Genomic DNA, 18,291 nt, shown 5'->3' with positions numbered 1-18,291 from the left:
CAATAGCACACATTATGAATGAATATTTGCAAAACACTGAGTAAAGGGCCTTATGGACTTTTTACAGGTGAAATTTTATTTCAATCAATCAAATGTATTTAATGAGTGCTTACTCTATGCAGAATATAATAGAGTTAGTGGCAACCCCCTTGTCCCTGCCCTCAAGGAAGTTACAGTCTCGTAGGGAAGACAGACAATAAACTATATTATAAGTGGGGAACAATAGAGTATAAGGATATGTATACATGAGCAAAGGAAATTGGTTCTGATTATTCTTGTGGAATACTTGAAAGTCAGGTTGTGGAATTAGAAGTGGCCTCATAAATGGTGGTGCGTCCAATTTAGAGGATGTCTGGTATGGTGCTCTAAAACGTGGTGATACTAGAGCTATTAAATGGGAAGATGGGAGAAACAGTAAAGGGATCACCACAACAATAAAATGTTAATATTAACAATGTTGATGTGGATAGCACTTAAGTTTAATCTAGGAAAGGGCAAAGTGGCACTCATGGGAAAAGGTGTGAAATATACTCTCCATCAGGAGAAAGTTGGAAAAAAGCACTGACGTAAAGTGGAAGAGTGGAGATTGGCAGCATGCTAGGAATTGTTCATTATTTGGTAACTGAAAAGACCCACCCACTTTGTATACACGAAGAGTGGCTATCCTCTATACCAAGTATCATGGCTATATGCCAGTGCCATTTTCTGGTTGTCACTTCAATTCAAGAAAGGTTGGATGAGGTCTACATTTGGACAGATATTCTTGCCTTGTGAAGACAGGCAGCTAGTTCAGGATGTTAATGCCTGCACTTAGAGGATGTCCAATAAATATTAGTTGGGGGTGACTCAGGCTCATGATGCTGTCATTAATACATTCCATGTGCTTCAATGGAGTTATTCTGAAAACCAATAATCATAAACGAAAGTAGACATTTAATTGGGACTAGTGGAATGGCACTATTACCAATGCCAATAAAAATGATAGTTTCGTAGTGTGTGATGAGCGATATCAAGTGATAGAAAGTATAATTAAAATTAGGATTGGTGAGTACCGAGGTAAAGCAAGACCAGGATGAAGTCCTTGATCAGCTGATATTCTAATGGGGTTACTAGATAAATGCACAATTAAACATAAAACACAAGTAACAACAGGGCACGCAACATACAATTACTTTGAATGCACATAGTATATGTGTGTGTTTAGATGCCTGATTCTCCCAGTGTTCTTTGATGGGTTTATGGATGCAGATGCTATGTAAGTACTAGGAGGGATCTGGACGGAATTGAATGACCAGGATCTGTTAAGTTTAATGCCACCCTCATAATCCCTCATGGATCAAATTTGTGTTCATTGTTACTGAAGAGTAAGGAAATCTTCCTGGGAAGGAGTTCCTTGCAGTCTTAAAGGCTGCATAGTTCATCTTCTGGTAGCTCCTGAAAGACCTGCTATGGTCTATTCTTCTGAGGAATAGTCTTTTTTTCCACTGGTCACCCACGATGTCCTTTATTCATTCAATCGTATTTATTGAGCGCTTACTGTGTGCAGAACACTGTAGTAAGCGCTGTACTTTAGCCAATAACTCCTAGGTCATGGTTGCCTGGTTGCATGATTTTTTTTCCCCTGGGCAAATGTTGTCTCAGTCTTTCTTCACCTCAGTTTATACTTTCCAAGTGCTTAGTACAGTGTTCTGCACACAGTAAGCGCTCAATAAATGCAATTGAATGAATGAATGCTTCAGCCATTCCATCTCTGAAATGGAGCTCAAAACAGAGAAATGGGCTAGTTATTTTCTTGAGGATTCAAATATATTCCCCCCACCCCCAACACATACCCACCCACTGGCCCTTCCTCTCTCTCGCTCCAGGAAAGGCTGCATCTAAACAGTCCTCGTTAGATTAGTTTCCTCCTTAGCCTCCAAGCATGAAGATTGCTCAACTTCTCTTGGTAACCATAGCCTGTTTAACCCTCACTGAGAAGTCCTTCTTTATGTCGTACCTAGTCCCTCCTGCTGTTGTTTAAATGTGAAACCACTGTGGAAATTGACCATTCCCAACTAGTTTAATCTACCAAAATACCACCCAGGGAAAAATTAGGTTTTCCTGAGCAGTGTCCAGGACTATGTTCTAAGTTATATACAATACACAGGAAATTTTATATACCCCAGGAGATGATTAAAAACCACTTTGATTGTCTTCCTCCTTGTTTCTCAGAGCTGAACAAATTCCCCAGAGCAACATAATAGTTTCTCATATTAGTTTCTTAAGAGCTGCCCAACTCACTTAGTAGCTGTCACTGTTCCCACCTAGCTAAATCTCTGGCCACACTGCACCTTCAGAAGTGACCAGCAGTATTTCTCCCTTTGAATTTGCTATCACCCTTGGTGTTAGAACTTGATACTGGGTTAGAGGATATTAATAGATTCTTCTTTCTACCACCTCAGACTTTTTGAAGCACAGGGATTTTAGAGGAGGGCTATGGAGAGGGAGGATTGTGCACTCCTTTTGGAGACTCTGTTATACCCTCAGAACCCCACTAATGCACTTCTGGCTTTAGCAAGCTTCTTTCCTCTTTTTCCAGCTGATTTTAATTTATCCCCTCTCCTATGAATCCAGGTTTCTGCATCTTTAATCATGTAAACTCTCCCTCCCCTCCTTCCCCCTGCTCCCTGCCCTCCCCATCATCCCCCCCAAGCAAACACAACCAACCCTACAAATGCTGCCTGGGCCTAATCTTCACTGCACGAACAGGCCCTGACATTTTCTCCATCTAGGCAGTTTAAGCCCCCAGCTCAGTGTCTTGACAGTCCATAAACCCTGTCCTGATTTCCCTGCTGCCCTTCTGCCTTTCCTGCTGTTACCAGCTTGTCTTCGTGTACTGATTTGTTATTGAAGTGTTATACTAAAAGACAGCCCTTGCAGCTTGGGTATGATACCACCACTAGACTGTGGCCCATTATTGGGTAAGGATTGTCTCTATTTGTTGCAAATTGTACTTTCCAAGCGCTTAGTACAGTGCTATGCACATGGTAAGTGCTCAATAAATACGATTGAATGAATAAATAACATTCCTGCCCACCACAAATAAAGTCTTCCTCCAACACAATTGGAAACTATCTTCCACCTCTAAGTGGTGGCTCAGTGGAAAGAGCACGGCCTTGGGAGTCAGAGGTCATGGGTTCTAATCCCGTCTCTGCCACCAATCAGCTGTGAGACTTTGGGCTAGTCACTTAACTTCTCTGTGCCTCAGTTACCTCATCTGTAAAACGGAGATTAAGGCTGTGAGCTCCATGTGGAACAACCTGATTACCTTGTATCTACCCCAGCACTTAGAACAGTGCTTGGCACACACTAAGTGCTTAACAAATACCCTTATTATAATATAAACTTTCAGCCAGTCTGGTTAGGTCCTAGGCCACTTGTCTGCTGTGTGACTTTGGACAAGTCACTTCACTTCTCTATACCTCAGTTACCCCTTCTGTAAAATGGGGATTAAGACTGTGATCCCCATGTAAGGCAGGGACTGCATCCAACTTGTTAAGCTTGTATTTATCTCAGTGCTTAGTACAGTGCCTTGCACACAGTAGTGCTTATCAAATACCATAAAGGAGAAAAAACCTCTAAGATCCAGACCACACAATACTGGGAAACAGAGACCTCCAAAAGTCATCGAATCCAGTCCCCTGGTTCCAGGCAAGACTTGTTCAAAGCTAGTCTAGGCAAAAGAGTGCCTATCTTGTTCGTAAAGTTCTCCAAGGAAGATGATTCCCCGTTCCTGCTCTTGAAAAATACTTATAACCCCAACCCATGTTGATACTGTTTAAACTGTTGTTTTTCATTATAGATTTAATCTCAGAAACTTTTAGAAACTATAGAGAACTTTCAATCAGATGCGTGTGAAATGGGATCTACCTTTCATAGAACAATCTTAAGTCACCTGGTGTTACCTTTTCTATCCCCTTGAATGTTATCAGCATAGTATTTTTGTTTGAGATCCAATCAGGATAACAGAGAAGCAGTCATTTTTCATTTGCAGGATCCCACTTTGTTTTTATTTCTTTCATGTGACAAATAATGATTCCCATTGCATATATTTATCCTTCAGTGCACTTTTTTCTGCTAGAGATCAAATCACAGCTTGTAAATAGTGCAGTCATTAGTTATCACAACTAGATTTCCTAGCCTACACTTCATTTCTACTCTTTAGAAATTGCCAGGGTTTGCTCGCTCATAACCATCAATTGCAGTGAAACTACAAAATATACATCGAATGTTTTAGTATTAATTTATTTCACACTTTCCTTTGCAGATATAATCAGAGTTGGCCGTCACATATCCATTTCTTCTTTTTATTGTGCTCCTTGGCCGCCAATATTTTGCAGTCATTTACCTAAAAATGACAGGAGGCGCTACCCTGCGCTCTATAGCAGTGAAATACATTCTATAATTTCTCTATGGTCATTTTTTCAAGTATAATATTAGAGAAGTAATCTTATTTATAACTTGAATGTTTGTTATATTTGTGAATTTACTAAAGAGTACTTTAGTTTAAGGAACTATTTTTAATTAAGAAAAAGTTTCACGAATTTAGGAGGCTGCGAAATAGCTCTTTCCAAGACTGTAAAGTTCTTATGGATAGGGAATGTGTTTACTTAGAACAGTACTTCAGCGCTTAGAACAGTGCTTTGTACATAGTAAGCGCTTAATAAATGCCATTATTATTATTATTATTACCAATTCTGTTACATTTATAGAGAAGCAGCGTGGCTCAGTGGGAAGAGCCCGGGCTTTGGAGTCAGAGGTCATGGGTTCGAATCCTGGCTCCGCCACATGTCTGCTGTGTGACCTTGGGCAAGTCACTTAACTTCTCTGAGCCTCAGTTACCTCATCTGGAAAATGGGGATTGACTGTGAGCCCCACGTGGGACAACCTGATGGCCTTGTATCCCCCCCCCAGCGCTTAGAACAGTGCTTTGCACATAGTAAGTGCTTAACAAATGCCATTATTATTATTATTATTTTGTTCTCCCAAGCGCTTAGTACTGTATGCTGCAGATAGTAAGTACCCAGTAAATATGATAGCTAGATCTCCAGTGAAGGAAGTTTCTTTGTCTGTGAAATTAGTGATGTATTTAGCTGTTTTCTCAATAACATACAACTTCATGTAAAAATGTTTCTGTAAGAAATCAAGTTGCAGTATTTGATAGCGTTCTGTATGTACAAAAGAGCCAACTTCTTTAGTTTTACTTGGATGCTTAATGAATGGCTGATAGTACTTTACATATTAAAATCAGTTTGTCAAATTAGTTTTATGCAACCAATGGCTCAGGTAATCTAGGATTATTAAACTGCAACCAGTGTGTTAAAAATATGGTGACTGGTCAAAAATCACCATGGATGACAGCATCTGAGAAATTCTGTGTGTGTGTGTGTGTGTGTGTGTGTTTGTATATTTGGTCTGAGAGATGGGAGAAAAGCCATTAAAGTGTTCAAATACACTGTGAACAGCAGATGGTGGTGTTCCTCCAGAAATAAAATTATCTCACAGAGATGGATGATAGTTTGAAGTAAATCTCTCCTTTTTTTTTTTTTTTTGTTCTGTGGTTTGAGATATTCTTTCCATTTTGTTAAGAAATAACTTACATACTATCATACCTTTCCTGATAAAATATACTTATGTGAACTTGCCTGATTTGGCATTAGAAATATGTATACCTTCTAAATGATTATCTACATAATCCGAATGTACAGTCCGTGTGAAAAGGTGTATGCTACTTATTCAGATAAAATATATTTATTTTCTCTGTGTTGCAATAATGAACAGAGGTTTCACTTTTATCCAAAGCTGATTTATCTCCCAAAAGTCCATGTAGGCTTAAAAAGAGGTATTTTTTGTTCAGGTATAATGTGCTGTGACATTATACATACAGAAGCTATGCATAACATTCCTTTGTTAGAAAATGGTTTAGTGGCCAGTTGAAACAAAGAATGTTGCAGTGAGAACCTGGGTTTAAATTCATGGTAGAGCGGACAGGCCTGGTCTTTGAGGTAACTTCCGTCTTTAGTATTTCTCTTTCTCAAAGGCAGTTAGAGAGGCACGACTGTCCATTTGAAATGTATTAATTTGACCATTCTTTTACTCGGGTAACTGAGTATAATGGTGTACACTTGTGAAGGAGAAGAAAAAGAATAGTGAATTAACAACTTTTATGCAGGGGGAAAACTACAGTGGAATTCAAGATGTTTCGTTCAATTTCCATTTCAAAAAGGGGGAGAAATTCAATATTTAACTGGAGAATTGTTTAAAAAATAATATTAAAAGGATAGTTATACTGGTAATGAAATTCAGTGAAATATTTTCAAAACTCCTTCCCAAATAAGCTACCTTATGCCTCCCCACCAAATTAGGTAATACTCTTCATATTTCTTATGTAACATTAATCTATAGGCTTAATTTCTATTTAGGTGGGAATAAACAAAACACAAATTTAACAAGTTGTGGGGAAATGTCATTCTTGAAGACTAGAATATAAGTTGTATTGATAATAGTGTTAATCAGTGTTATTTAGTGTAGTTTGCACTGGAAAATGAAGCCAAAAAACCACTCTTCTGAATCCTGTGTCTAATGTAGGATAGACTCAATAGCTACCTAGAATAGTTGAAGAACGGAAATAATTTCAGCTGGAGTCAAGGTTAGATTTATAGAGCTCTGTTGTGAGGAACGGACCATACAGATTTCACAGGATCCCTTTCTCAAGCATTAAATAAATTTATTTTCCTGTCAAATGCTCCAGGTAGAATAGAAATAAGAGCTCTAAAGGACTGGAATAATTGCTATGTACACTTCTCTCTCTCTCTCTCTCTCTCTCTCTCTCTCTCTCTCTCTCTGTCTCTCTCTCTGTCTCTTTCTCTCTCTCTCTCTCTCTCTCTTTTCCTCTTCTCTCTCTCTGTCTCTCTCTGTCTCTCTCTCTCTTCTCTCTCTCTCTTCTCTCTCTCTCTCTCTCTTCTCTCCCTCTCCCTCCCTCCCCCCAGGACTTGGATGCATGTATACTACATTTGTTTCCATGGCATGGCACTGAGGAGATGGTCTGAGTAGAATGAGGACAATGGAGCTTGCAAACTTCTTTAAATGCAGTGGCTTCCTTCTTTGTCTTTCCCAGCCTCAAGAGAAGCAGAAAATGTAGAACTCCAAATATGCTTATGAGTGGTGGGAGAGAACACAATCTAACACTACCCACTACCCTCAATCAATCAATTGTATTTACTGAGTGCTTGCTGTGTGCAGAGCACTGTACTAGAGCTTAGAAGAGTATAACAGTAAAACAGACCCATTCCCTGCCGACAATGAGCTTACAGTCTAGAGGGGTAGACAGGCATTAATATAAATAAATAAATTAGGGATGTGTACATAAGTGCTGTGGTGCTGGGAAGGGGGATGATTAAAGAGAGCAAGTCAGAGAGATTCAGGAAGGAGTGGAAGAAAAGGAAAAGAGGGCCTAGGGAAGGCCTCTTGGAGGAGATGTGCCTTCAATAAGGCTTTGAAGGAGGGGAGAATAATTGTCTGTCAGATATGAAAAGAGAGGGTGTTCTAGGCCAGAGGCAGGACATGGGCGAGAGTTCTGTGGTGAGATAGATGAGATCGAGGTACTGTGAGAAAGTTTTACTGCCATTCTAGGAAGCAAGTCTAAGCATTTAAAGAAGCAGACCAGAATACTGGGTAAATGTTTATAGCTCCACAGCCCTTTAGCTCTGCTGCACTGAAAGAACCCAAGAGTACAGATTTCATTGAATGGGGCAAGGGGCCTTGGAAGACTGCCAGAAAGAGGAAAGAGTGAAATTTATCTTGCAAGGAAAAGGAAAGTAGTGATGGGAGGGAAGTTGTTCTTAGATAATGCAAACAGAGTCGGCACCCAAAATTAGAATGATGTCAATGCTGAAAACTCATTAGGAGTGGTTCCCTAACAAAAGAAACTCTCCTCCTATTGCCTGGGCAGAAAGGAAGACCCATTCTTTCTCCTGCCCACTACACACACACACACACACACACACACACACACACACACACACACCCCACACACCCCCCCCCCCATATAATTTCTAGGACCTGAGAACTCCCATGTCCTTCTACAGTTTTGATGTGTTTCCTGCTGAAAAAGCACAGAATTAATTTGTTGCTCCACAATTCCCCTAGAGGCAGGAAACTTATAGGGTCCCCTGGATATGGTTTTCCATTCTTATGGAATCTACTAAAGAATCCCTTCTTAGACCTCCCCTCTCTAACCTCCAGTGTAAATTTGGTAATTGCAATTGCTTTCTCTTTTTATTCATCTTTTCCACCTTCATTTGTTTTATATGGGTTAGCCCATTATGGCGAGGCCAGGCTTAATCTCTCTTATATATTTCCTTTGTTTATAAGCCTGGGCAATTAGTAATTTTTGACCTGAGTCATAGGGCCCCATGTTCATGGCAAATGGCTTCAAAAAATGGATACTAATGAGTGTATATCCTTTTGCTCTTTCCTCTAATAGCCAGCTTAAAAAAAAAACAACTTCTAATGTCTGGATAAAAAGCTAGGGTGAAAAAGTCATCTATCAGAGAGAAAAAGAAACTTTCAAGGATGACAAGAAAAGTAAGATGAATACTACAAAGAAGAGCCAAAATAGAAGTCAGAATAAGATCCCAGAGACCTAACTACTGTAAATCAGCAAAGAAATACTCTTCTTCATAGATATGAAAAATCAGCCTTGTATTTTATGTGTAACTGTGTATATTCCTTTGGAACTGAAGATCAATGTGTTTATCCTAATAGGTTAAACTATTTTAGGAATTCTGAACATGGATTAGTAGAGGGATAGGAAGGAAATTTCATCTTTTGATTGAAGAGGTTCAAGAAAGACGTTCAGAGTCCACGTATGAGTTTAGCCATGAGAGTAGGAGTCTGGGGAGAGTGAGAAAGAATGAGAAGATAATGGGAACTACAGGAAAGGATCTGTATCAAGGCCCTGCTGAGAGCTCACCTCCTCCAAGAGGCCTTCCCAGATTGAGCCCCTTCCTTCCTCTCCCCCTCGTCCCCCCTCCATCTCCCCCATCTTACCTCCTTCCCTTCCCCACAGCACCTGTATATATGTATATATGTTTGTACATATTTATTACTCTATTTATTTATTTATTTATTTTACTTGTACATATCTATTCTATTTATTTTATTTTGCTAGTATGTTTGGTTTTGTACTCTGTCTCCCCCTTTTAGACTGTGAGCCCGCTGTTGGGTAGGTACTGTCTCTATATGTTGCCAATTTGTACTTCCCAAGCACTTAGTACAGTGCTCTGCACATAGTAAGCGCTCAATAAATACGATTGATTGATTGATCTGGATTCAAATTTCAATATATAGACAAGAATGGTGGACTAGGGGATATAAAAGCATTTATTTGCAGCCATTCCTGAGCAAAAAGCTTTCAGCAAGGAGAGAAGCCATTCTAATGAGGGAGCTTTCCTTTCTTATTTATCTGAAATAGCTTTTTTCAGTTCCAGACAATTGTTACTTTAAACGTTGGTAGAAAAATTGCAATTATTTATTGATATTAGTAATAACAATAATAAAATAATTGTGGTATTTGTTAAGCCCTTAATATGTGCCAGGCACTGTACTAAGTGCTGATGTGGATACAAGCACATCAGGTTGGACACAGTCATTTAAATGACTTCACTTCTGGATTCCTGATTCTTTTCCAAATAGAAGCATGTTCTATCAGTGCCATCTTTAAAAAATCTTCTATATGTGGCACTAACTCATCTGTAGACAATATCTTTGTTTTTAAGCTCCGTGCCTGTATAAGGGAGTTTCTATGTATCTACAGTCTTGCATAAATACCCTAGAAAGAAAACGTGCATGTAAATATATGTAAAATATATTCATTATTCTTTCAAGAAAAAATGAAGCTCATCTTATTCTAAATGCATGTGTAAGAGAAGATTGCAATCCTTTCTTTGCTTGATCATTTCAGACACTCACTCAGTTTTCTAAAATTAAAATTCTTGTATCTAACAGGACTTGTAGTCTTCAGTCAGTGATTTCATTACTTGGGCAGAAAAATCAAGTAATAATTATAAATTCATAAATACATAATTCATAGGCATAAAATTATTTTTAAAGGGATGCATAAGGAATTATATATTTCTTGGTCAAAATAACAAAGATGTTCTGATTAAGCCATATTCTGTTGCAAGCAAGAGTCCAGGCAACTGATGGGTTGCATTTCCTAGCTGACGCTACCTTTGATAAGAAATGCGTTACAAACTCATCAGTTTGGTTTCCGGTTAACAAAGAGACAGCAGCCGTCTGGATTATTCTAGATCCACAGTGAAACTGCCATACCACGTATCCTGTAACTAAAGCTCTGCAAGTTTGACAAGGGGCAGATGAATCCAGGAGTTATTGTGCAGGGGTTTAAATCTATGCGGCAGCTGACGGTTGAAATAATCATCCCTGCATCGCTCTGAGCTACCTGGGGAAAGGTTGAAGCTGTATATTTTCAACGTAGCTAGTCTAATGGTTAATCTGTTGTCTTGTTCTGGGTATTGAGTGGACTCATGGCAAATATTAACAGAATGGAGAAATTGCTTCTGGTAGAAGTCAAATTCCCACAGTGGTGGATTGCAAAGCCTAAACTAGCTTGTGTTAGGAAAAAGAAAGCCCTACGTACTGCTGTGGACAACCGAAAACCTCAGTGACCCAAGGACCCCAGTAATAGCTAGAAATCCAAAATCTGTAACCAACTTTCTTTAGTGATTCTACCTCCTACCCACCCCATCATGAAGCTGATGAGTTTGAATTGTGAATCATACTAATAGACTTCAGAAGAGTTAGGAGACAAGTGCGGCTCCATTTGGTGAGAACTGGGAGTTTATTAAGAAGAGGGAAGGTGAAGAAAGAGCCCAAAATGAGGGGAAAATGATTCAATATAGGCCCCAGGGGCATAAAATCAGCCTGAGGGCTCTTCATCCCCCCACCCTACCTCCTTCCCCTCCCTACAGCCCCTGTATATATGTTAGCACAGATTTATTACTCTATTTTACTTGTACATATTTACTATTCTATTTATTTTGTTAATGATGTGCATTTAGCTTTAATTCTATTCGTTCTGATGATTTGACACGAGTCCACATGTTTTGTTTTGTTGTCTGTCTCCCCCTTTTGACTGTGAGCCCGTTGTTGGGTAGGGACCATCTCTATATGTTGCCAACTTGTACTTTCCAAGTGCTTAGTACAGTGCTCTGCACACAGTAAGCGCTCAATAAATACGATTGAATAAATGAATGAATGAGTGAATGAGGGAACTTCACTATTGGTGGAGGTTAAAGAGGAGCAGATTTTTCTGTCTGCTGAGGGAAAAATCCAACCAGAAGAGGAGGTACTGTGAAGTATGTCTATTTGCCAGTTTCAAATTTTAGGGAAAACAATTAGGAGAATTATAAAGAATTTACTTTCAGGTTCTTAGGTTTCCCCTTTGATTTGAGTTTCACAGTCATCCGTCCTCGGGAAGACGGATCTCTCAGACACCAGCTTAAGGATTTTCTTTAAAAGTAATACATTGTTTTTCTGCTTGATGATAAAGAAAATTAGTTGAGGTTACAGTAAGGGGCCCAGTCTCAGGAAATCCAAAGAATCCAAAGATGACAGCCAGAGGCAACTGAACTAGCTAATAGATTTGTTTCAGTGTTGAGGTGTTAATCAACGTGGACGCAACTAAATTAAATGTAAAGTTAGGAGAACCACTGATCCAGAGATTGATTGTTAACTCTACATTTTCTTCACAATTGCCCCTGGATTTGGAAACATAAACCAATTTCTACAAATGTATTTTGCTTCTGGAACATTTTTCACGTATGCATTCAGCCTTTCAGCAGAGAGCACTGCACAAAAGGCCTCATGGATCAAGGAAATATGTATATATAAATTTTCTCCTAATTGGTTCATTCCACACTAAATATATTTTTTAACTGTATGTTAATGATCTCTAACATATATAATCCAAGTCTCCCATCTAATAACTAGAACTAGGACAATAACTGGTTATTAACTCCAACAAAATCTATTGCTAGTTTCATACAGCAGAATGGACATTTTCCCAACTGAATGTGCTTTAGTGTTGGGAGCAACTTGGTTCAAAATCTACTAAGTGATAGAGACTCTGCCCTGTTCCATGGAGCATGGTTTATAGTCTGCTCCTTCTTGCCACCAGAGTGATAATTTCCATCAAATTACAATTACGTTTTGCCTTTATCATGTGATTGCATTTCCCCCAAATTTTGTTCCTTTCCACAGAAATGTTTTCCCACTTAAAATGTCCAACTGCAATAAAAAGATATGGATAAAAAGGATTTTAAAAGATCAAAAGGAAGGTATCTGAACTCTCCTTCCTCTTCTATGAATGACTGCACCTGAAATATCTTAGGAAATTGAATTTTGGTTGTGAAAGACCTCCGGAGAAAAGTATTTTGCAACCACTGAAGTGTTATCCATTCTTTTATCCTTTGAGGTAATTTTGGTGAGGAAGAAGAGGGATCTTATTTGTCTCATTTTGGGGTTCCTGATCTGTGCATAAGAAAAGGCAGGTTCCCAGTATTCCTAACCTACAGAAAAAACATCCAGTGGATATTCTTATTAATAATGTTCAAATTTCATCTGGAAAAGCTAATCTATCAGGTATGACCGGTTCTATTAAAATACATTCCATTTCTTGCAGAGAATTCAACGATTCTCATAGTGCAAATTGATCTTTTGACCTTGCCTACTAGTTTTTTTAGGTACTCCTATTAGACTTCTTAGCCAGTAGTTGACTCTTTCTTCCTTCTCCTTTGTCCTAATTACAGTCTGCTCTAGACAATGAGCTCTTTGTGAGCAGGGGCCATGTCTACCAACTCTTTCCTACTGTTCTCTCCCAAGCACTTAGTACAGTAAGCATTCAATAAATACCATTAATGATGACAATTGCATTTATTTCAAAAGGTATTTTAAATGATTCCATTAATGCTCCATCTGTCTTCCAATGCACAGAGATAATTGTTACGATTGGATTGTTTTACCGAAGCCCTGTGGATACCTTCTTGGAATCTAATGTTTGTTCCTTAGTGCACCTGGATAGGAAGCAGTATTTAGTTGCAGAGGGTGAGGGCCTACCAGTTGGCAGGACTTGGGGCCCTTCAGTATCCCTTCTATCTCATCGGTTGGTGAATATATCTCCACTGCTCGTGTTTGAGATAGAAATGGATAATGGTGATCCTTTTTCTCAGAATAACCCTCAGGTAACACAAATCATGAGGGAGCAGGCAGTCAGTCACAAAATCTGGGAGAGTTGGATTTATTTTTCTTGCTGAATTACAGGGTGCATTTGATGCCTATTTCTTCCCATCATCCTGGTGTTCAACTGTAAAAGAAACAAGCATAAGTTAGGCTCCATAAAAAAGAGGCTGAGCTATTCCAATTTTGAGCCACTTAGGATATTTTCTCAAGAATCAGATAGGAAAATCATTGAAAATGATACTGCTCTATTTCCTTCTTATTAATTTTTCCTTCGTCCTTTTGTTTTTACAAGAAAAGGGTTATCAATAATGTGTCTGGAAGAGCCCCATAATGCACCTTTCCTCCACTGAAAACATTATCTCCCACAATACCTAATCACCGATGTATCCTATGAATTCCAGGTACTTGTGCCTCTGTACACAACATGGAAAAGCGTGATAGGTATACTTAGAGTTGTTGGTGTACAGTTGCATAAGCCACTAAAAATCTGGTTGGCTGATAACTTAAATGACAAATTCTTGTTACTTTAGTCATTTTAAGTAGATTTGGAGAAAGAAATCATTCTTTGTAGCTAATCTACCCGGAGACCTTTATCAAAATGTTGGCACTGATGGGAAATGAATTACCTGAGGTGTTTTTATTCTGCTTAACTTAGGTCAAGTCTTTGAACAATCACTCAGCAAGTACTGCCTCCTCCAAAGAAACACTGTTAGCAGAACTAACAAGGCTGGGGAAAATCTGCTCTCTCTCTCTCTAGCTGTGGGAATGTAAACTGGCTTGATTGGAAAACTTTGATTTCATCTTTTCTGAAAATTGACTTGAAATCCTCTTAATCAATAAAAAGATTAATTTCCATTTTTTTCTTATCGTTCGGCAGTCAAGGATGAAGCTAGATCACGTTACCCCAAACGCACATTTCAGTTCAAGAGAACAACTTCTAATTCACGGCTTGTGACCAAGCCCAGTGAAGGACTCCGGGAACCAGTCCCACTTGTTAATAATCGTAAAGGGAGCCTGCTCCAGCCCAGCCACCCCTCGCTGCTGCACCTTAACTTGCTGAGCTCTGTTGAGCAAGGAAAATCTACTTACTGTAGATTGGAACAGGCATTCAGCTTGCCTGGAAAATACCAGTTTCATCCCCCAAATCCGGGGCAGGCCAAAGATACCCGTAGGTAGCCCCTTTAGCTGGATTCCTAAGCAATCAAAGCGTTTTGCATGACTTTGAGTGTTTCAGTGTGAAAATGACATTACTAATGGCCTGTAAAGTGTTTGCAGACTTGGTTTCTCCAGATGTGGTGATTAATAACTTAATGGAGATAGCTAGTCAACTAATGTTTATGGGTGGCTTGTTTTTTTTATCATCTTCTATGTCATATTTGCTCTGAGGCATTTCTAATTCCAGGCAGTGGCACATAATGGGTGGCTGGTCTTTATCATCTTCTGTGTCGTATTTGCTCTGAGGCATTTCTAATTCCAGGCAGTGGCACATAACCTGCCCTCAGTCCTTTGGTCACAAAGGCTCCACCATCCCTACTCCAGGAAGGACAGGAGGAGAGACTAGCCTCTGGATTGGAACAGAATGTGTGGTTCATCACTAATTCACATTTTGGTTTTGCTGGATTGTTTAAGTTTGCTGGCTGGTTTATTTCATGTTAGGGTATTCACTGAACAATTTCTGTGTATAAATCACTGGACTACGTTCTTGGAAGAGAACAGTAGAGTTAATAGGACCTCTTCCCTGCCTTCAAGGAGTATATGATCTAGCAGTGGTGAAACCTTAAATGATACCCTCAACAAGGCTCAGTTAGTAATCGAAACAGGTCACCACAACATTTAGTAAAAAGATGACCTTTAAAAAAAAAATTGGTGCTCTGGTCAGTATTTCTGGAAGACATTGCCTTTCTTTTACTTGAAAAGCAGGTTGCCAATGAAAAGTCAAGTAAAATGTTGTTACAGATGTTCAACTCTGCATTAAGGCCATTAGAATTACCATCACATCTTAAATCAATTCACAGACGTTGTCTGGAGGTTATGTCATTGAAATAATGAATCCTCTTTACTCAAGTATAAGCAAACATGTTAAAACATCATTGTAACTTACATTAAACTCTAGTGTCAACCAGAGTAGCTGAAGCCTCATTAGATTTTCCTGACATTTTTCTAGCACCAAGTCTTCCCAAACTGTAAAACTGTTAGATTCTGTGCCTATTATGCAAGTGAGCACGGAGTTGATACAGGAGCGGATTTAGCATTTTATTTAGGGATGTGCAAAAACAAGCTCTTGAATTTTATGAGGACTCAGAGGTTTGATGGCATTCAGGTCCTATAAAAATTCCATGTTGGATCCCTGAGCTTGTAGTTCAATCAAGAAAACTGGGAAAGCAGGTTTGCAAAATACGATTGAATTTTAATCTGACTCCAAGTGATAAAATTAGAGATGGGAGCATATTTTAATTAGCCAAAGCAGTAGGTTAAATACAGATTTAAAATAAATCAGTGGTATTTACTGAGCACTTACTATGTACAGAGCACTGTACTAAGGGCTTTGAGAGAGTACAATACAACAGAATAGTTGAGTCTTCCTGAAGTGTACTTTCAGGCCTCTCCATCTGAGTTTTATTCATCTCGTGCAGACACCCTTGGGAACTATGAAATTAAAATGGTATTTTATAGCTTTACTAAAATCTTATGAGATCTTTTTTCTTTAAGTTGATTAAGATCACATAAAGAATAATCATTAAAGAGGCTGATATTTAATAAGATATCATTTTATATCTTATAGAATTGGAGCCATATGGAGCAGAGTCCATTATGCAACATCCACCTATTTAAGTCTGTGATGCTTTTTCCTCTTCTCTTTGGGGATCAAATCTACATTTCTAGATTGTGAATACAGGACGCATCCTTGGAGTGCAGGCTTCATTTAAGAGAACAAATCCCAGTTTAAATGCAATTTGATGATGATGGATGATCTTTTCAGGTTGCGATGAAAATAAATGGCTCCCTGGCTTGAAGTAAGGCAGTTTTATGAACAAAATGGGGCGTCTCACTAGACTCTTGTCGCAGGTATTAACTTGCAACCATAGAGCTGTAAAGTGTTGTAGGTGAAAACAGACAATGACAAGGTAAAAAGATGATAGGCACTTAACTAAAGAAGGAGATTATTTATTATGTGTACAATGCAAAGGGGAAACAAGCTGTAGACATAAAGAGAAATGCTAGTGATGATGACAGCTGTTCTGGGCCTACACTAATTCAGACACATTCCAGAATTGGCCGATACCATAGCAACATCTGGTAGGCTTGGAAAAAGCTAAGCCTATTGGACTATGCAATATGAAAGATCCAAATTGGACTTATCTTTAGCACTTGAAAGTAGAAAGCATAAGTCACTCTAACCAGAAGAAATTTCGTTTCGGTTTTTTTTTTTTTAATACCTTTTTTAAACAGTCCACTCAGCTAATATAGTCCATTTTGGACTTCTACAACTGGACTGAATTAGCACGAACCCTTGCATATGTTTAGATTCTTTAAAGGGCATCTTTCAACCTACAGAACTGATAACAGAACACACAATATTTTTAATGAAATTATTGATTATGATAAACTTTTTCTCAGATAGATTGTCTCAATAAGCTCACAGCTGCTACTTACTTGCCAATAACTTGAAGTAATTTTTTTCAATACAATTTATGCAGTGTAGTTTTATTTCTTTCAACTTTTTTGTGCTATTTAATCTCTCTGGGATTTGGCACTGGATATTCATTTTTGATAAAAAAGAGAAATTTTGCAACGAACTTTAGTTCCTCTTTGGAAGATCATGTGACTAGGTTTACTGGGACAGAATTATCAGGTACAGCAGGTTCTGATACTCAGATGGGATCAGGTAGTATGCTAGATCCACAGTCCCCTTCTTTATGATAAATATATCAGCATCTTTATTTTCCCCTCATCCCAATGTTGTTGTTTCCTTCTACTGGGTTTGCATATTAGGACAATTCCAAAAGAGAATGAAGTTTTCTCAAACTACTGAAATGAACAAGGCCTAGAGGAAAGTGCAGAACCCAAAAAGCTATCTCAAAGAGAAAGTGAAATGTTAAATACAACTCCTTATTAGCAGAGAACTGTTGTGAAGGTTATTCATCACTAACTCTTCAATTGATCTAACAGTGCATGTTTAGATGTGATTTTCTTTTCTGAAAAATATGTTTAGGTATTTCCAGCCATACAATACTCCTCATGTGAGATAAATGTTGAACATCTTCACTGTTAATTGCTTTTCTTCTCAACTTTAAGATATCAGCTATGCTCTCTAGGATTATGTTGCATTTCTTCCTAGTCTGCTTCACAGCCAACTATAGGATCCCAAGGATGCACTTTTCCTTCTTCATATTACAGCATTAGCCTGAACTGTAGAACTAGTGTGGAGAAAACCAGAAATTTGAAACTGATTCCCTTTGGTACCTGATTTGGTACAAATCTGCTCACTGTCACATCTTGATCTTTAAATAAGGCCCTATGAAAGTTAATACCTAACCAATGCTTATTAGAATGGGGGTTTGTGCTAATGGAGATGAAGTTACATCTCTCTTAATGAGCTGTGATTTCATATTTAGAATATAGCCCTTGGTTTCAAAGACACTCCATTTACATTAAAAGAACCATTTCACCTCATGCACCGTGAGCTAAGCGGGAGCCCCATCCCTACCTGACTGATTCTGCCAATTTTCTTTCACCTCAGTACATTCATGCTTGTTGGACCAAATCCGCTCATCAGCATCCTGTTCTCCTCCCCTTTGTAAGGGAAGAGTGGCAGGACCTGAGTTGTGCTGGAGATCCGTGCACAATTGAGGCAACATCTGTGATGTTGCTGAATTGAAGCACAAACTAAATCGGTCTTGTATACCTCGCTTCATGTTAAAGGCCCTGTTGTCTTGCATGTGAGGAACAAGAACTAACTGATAGTTGGTTTGTTAGCTGACGCAGGCT

General features: G+C 38.7%; 1 protein-coding gene across 15 annotated transcripts in view; it reads left to right on the top strand.

The window, feature by feature from the left end:
• Positions 1–18,291, top strand: part of KCNMA1 (potassium calcium-activated channel subfamily M alpha 1) — a 950,458-nt gene that overhangs the window by 803,515 nt on the left and 128,652 nt on the right. For 6 of the 15 annotated variants that reach the window (XM_038743612.1, XM_038743613.1, XM_038743611.1 and 3 more), the window contains one exon: positions 14,180–14,470. The exons of the other annotated variants lie outside the window; for them this stretch is intronic. In XM_038743612.1, the coding sequence (XP_038599540.1) occupies positions 14,180–14,470 (291 nt within the window). The remainder of the gene's footprint in view (positions 1–14,179; positions 14,471–18,291) is intronic. 15 annotated transcript variants of the gene reach the window in all.

This window comes from Tachyglossus aculeatus, chromosome 3, assembly GCF_015852505.1.
Source record: "Tachyglossus aculeatus isolate mTacAcu1 chromosome 3, mTacAcu1.pri, whole genome shotgun sequence".
Taxonomy (NCBI): Eukaryota; Metazoa; Chordata; class Mammalia; order Monotremata; family Tachyglossidae; genus Tachyglossus; species Tachyglossus aculeatus.
This window is presented reverse-complemented; position numbering and strand designations above follow the sequence as displayed.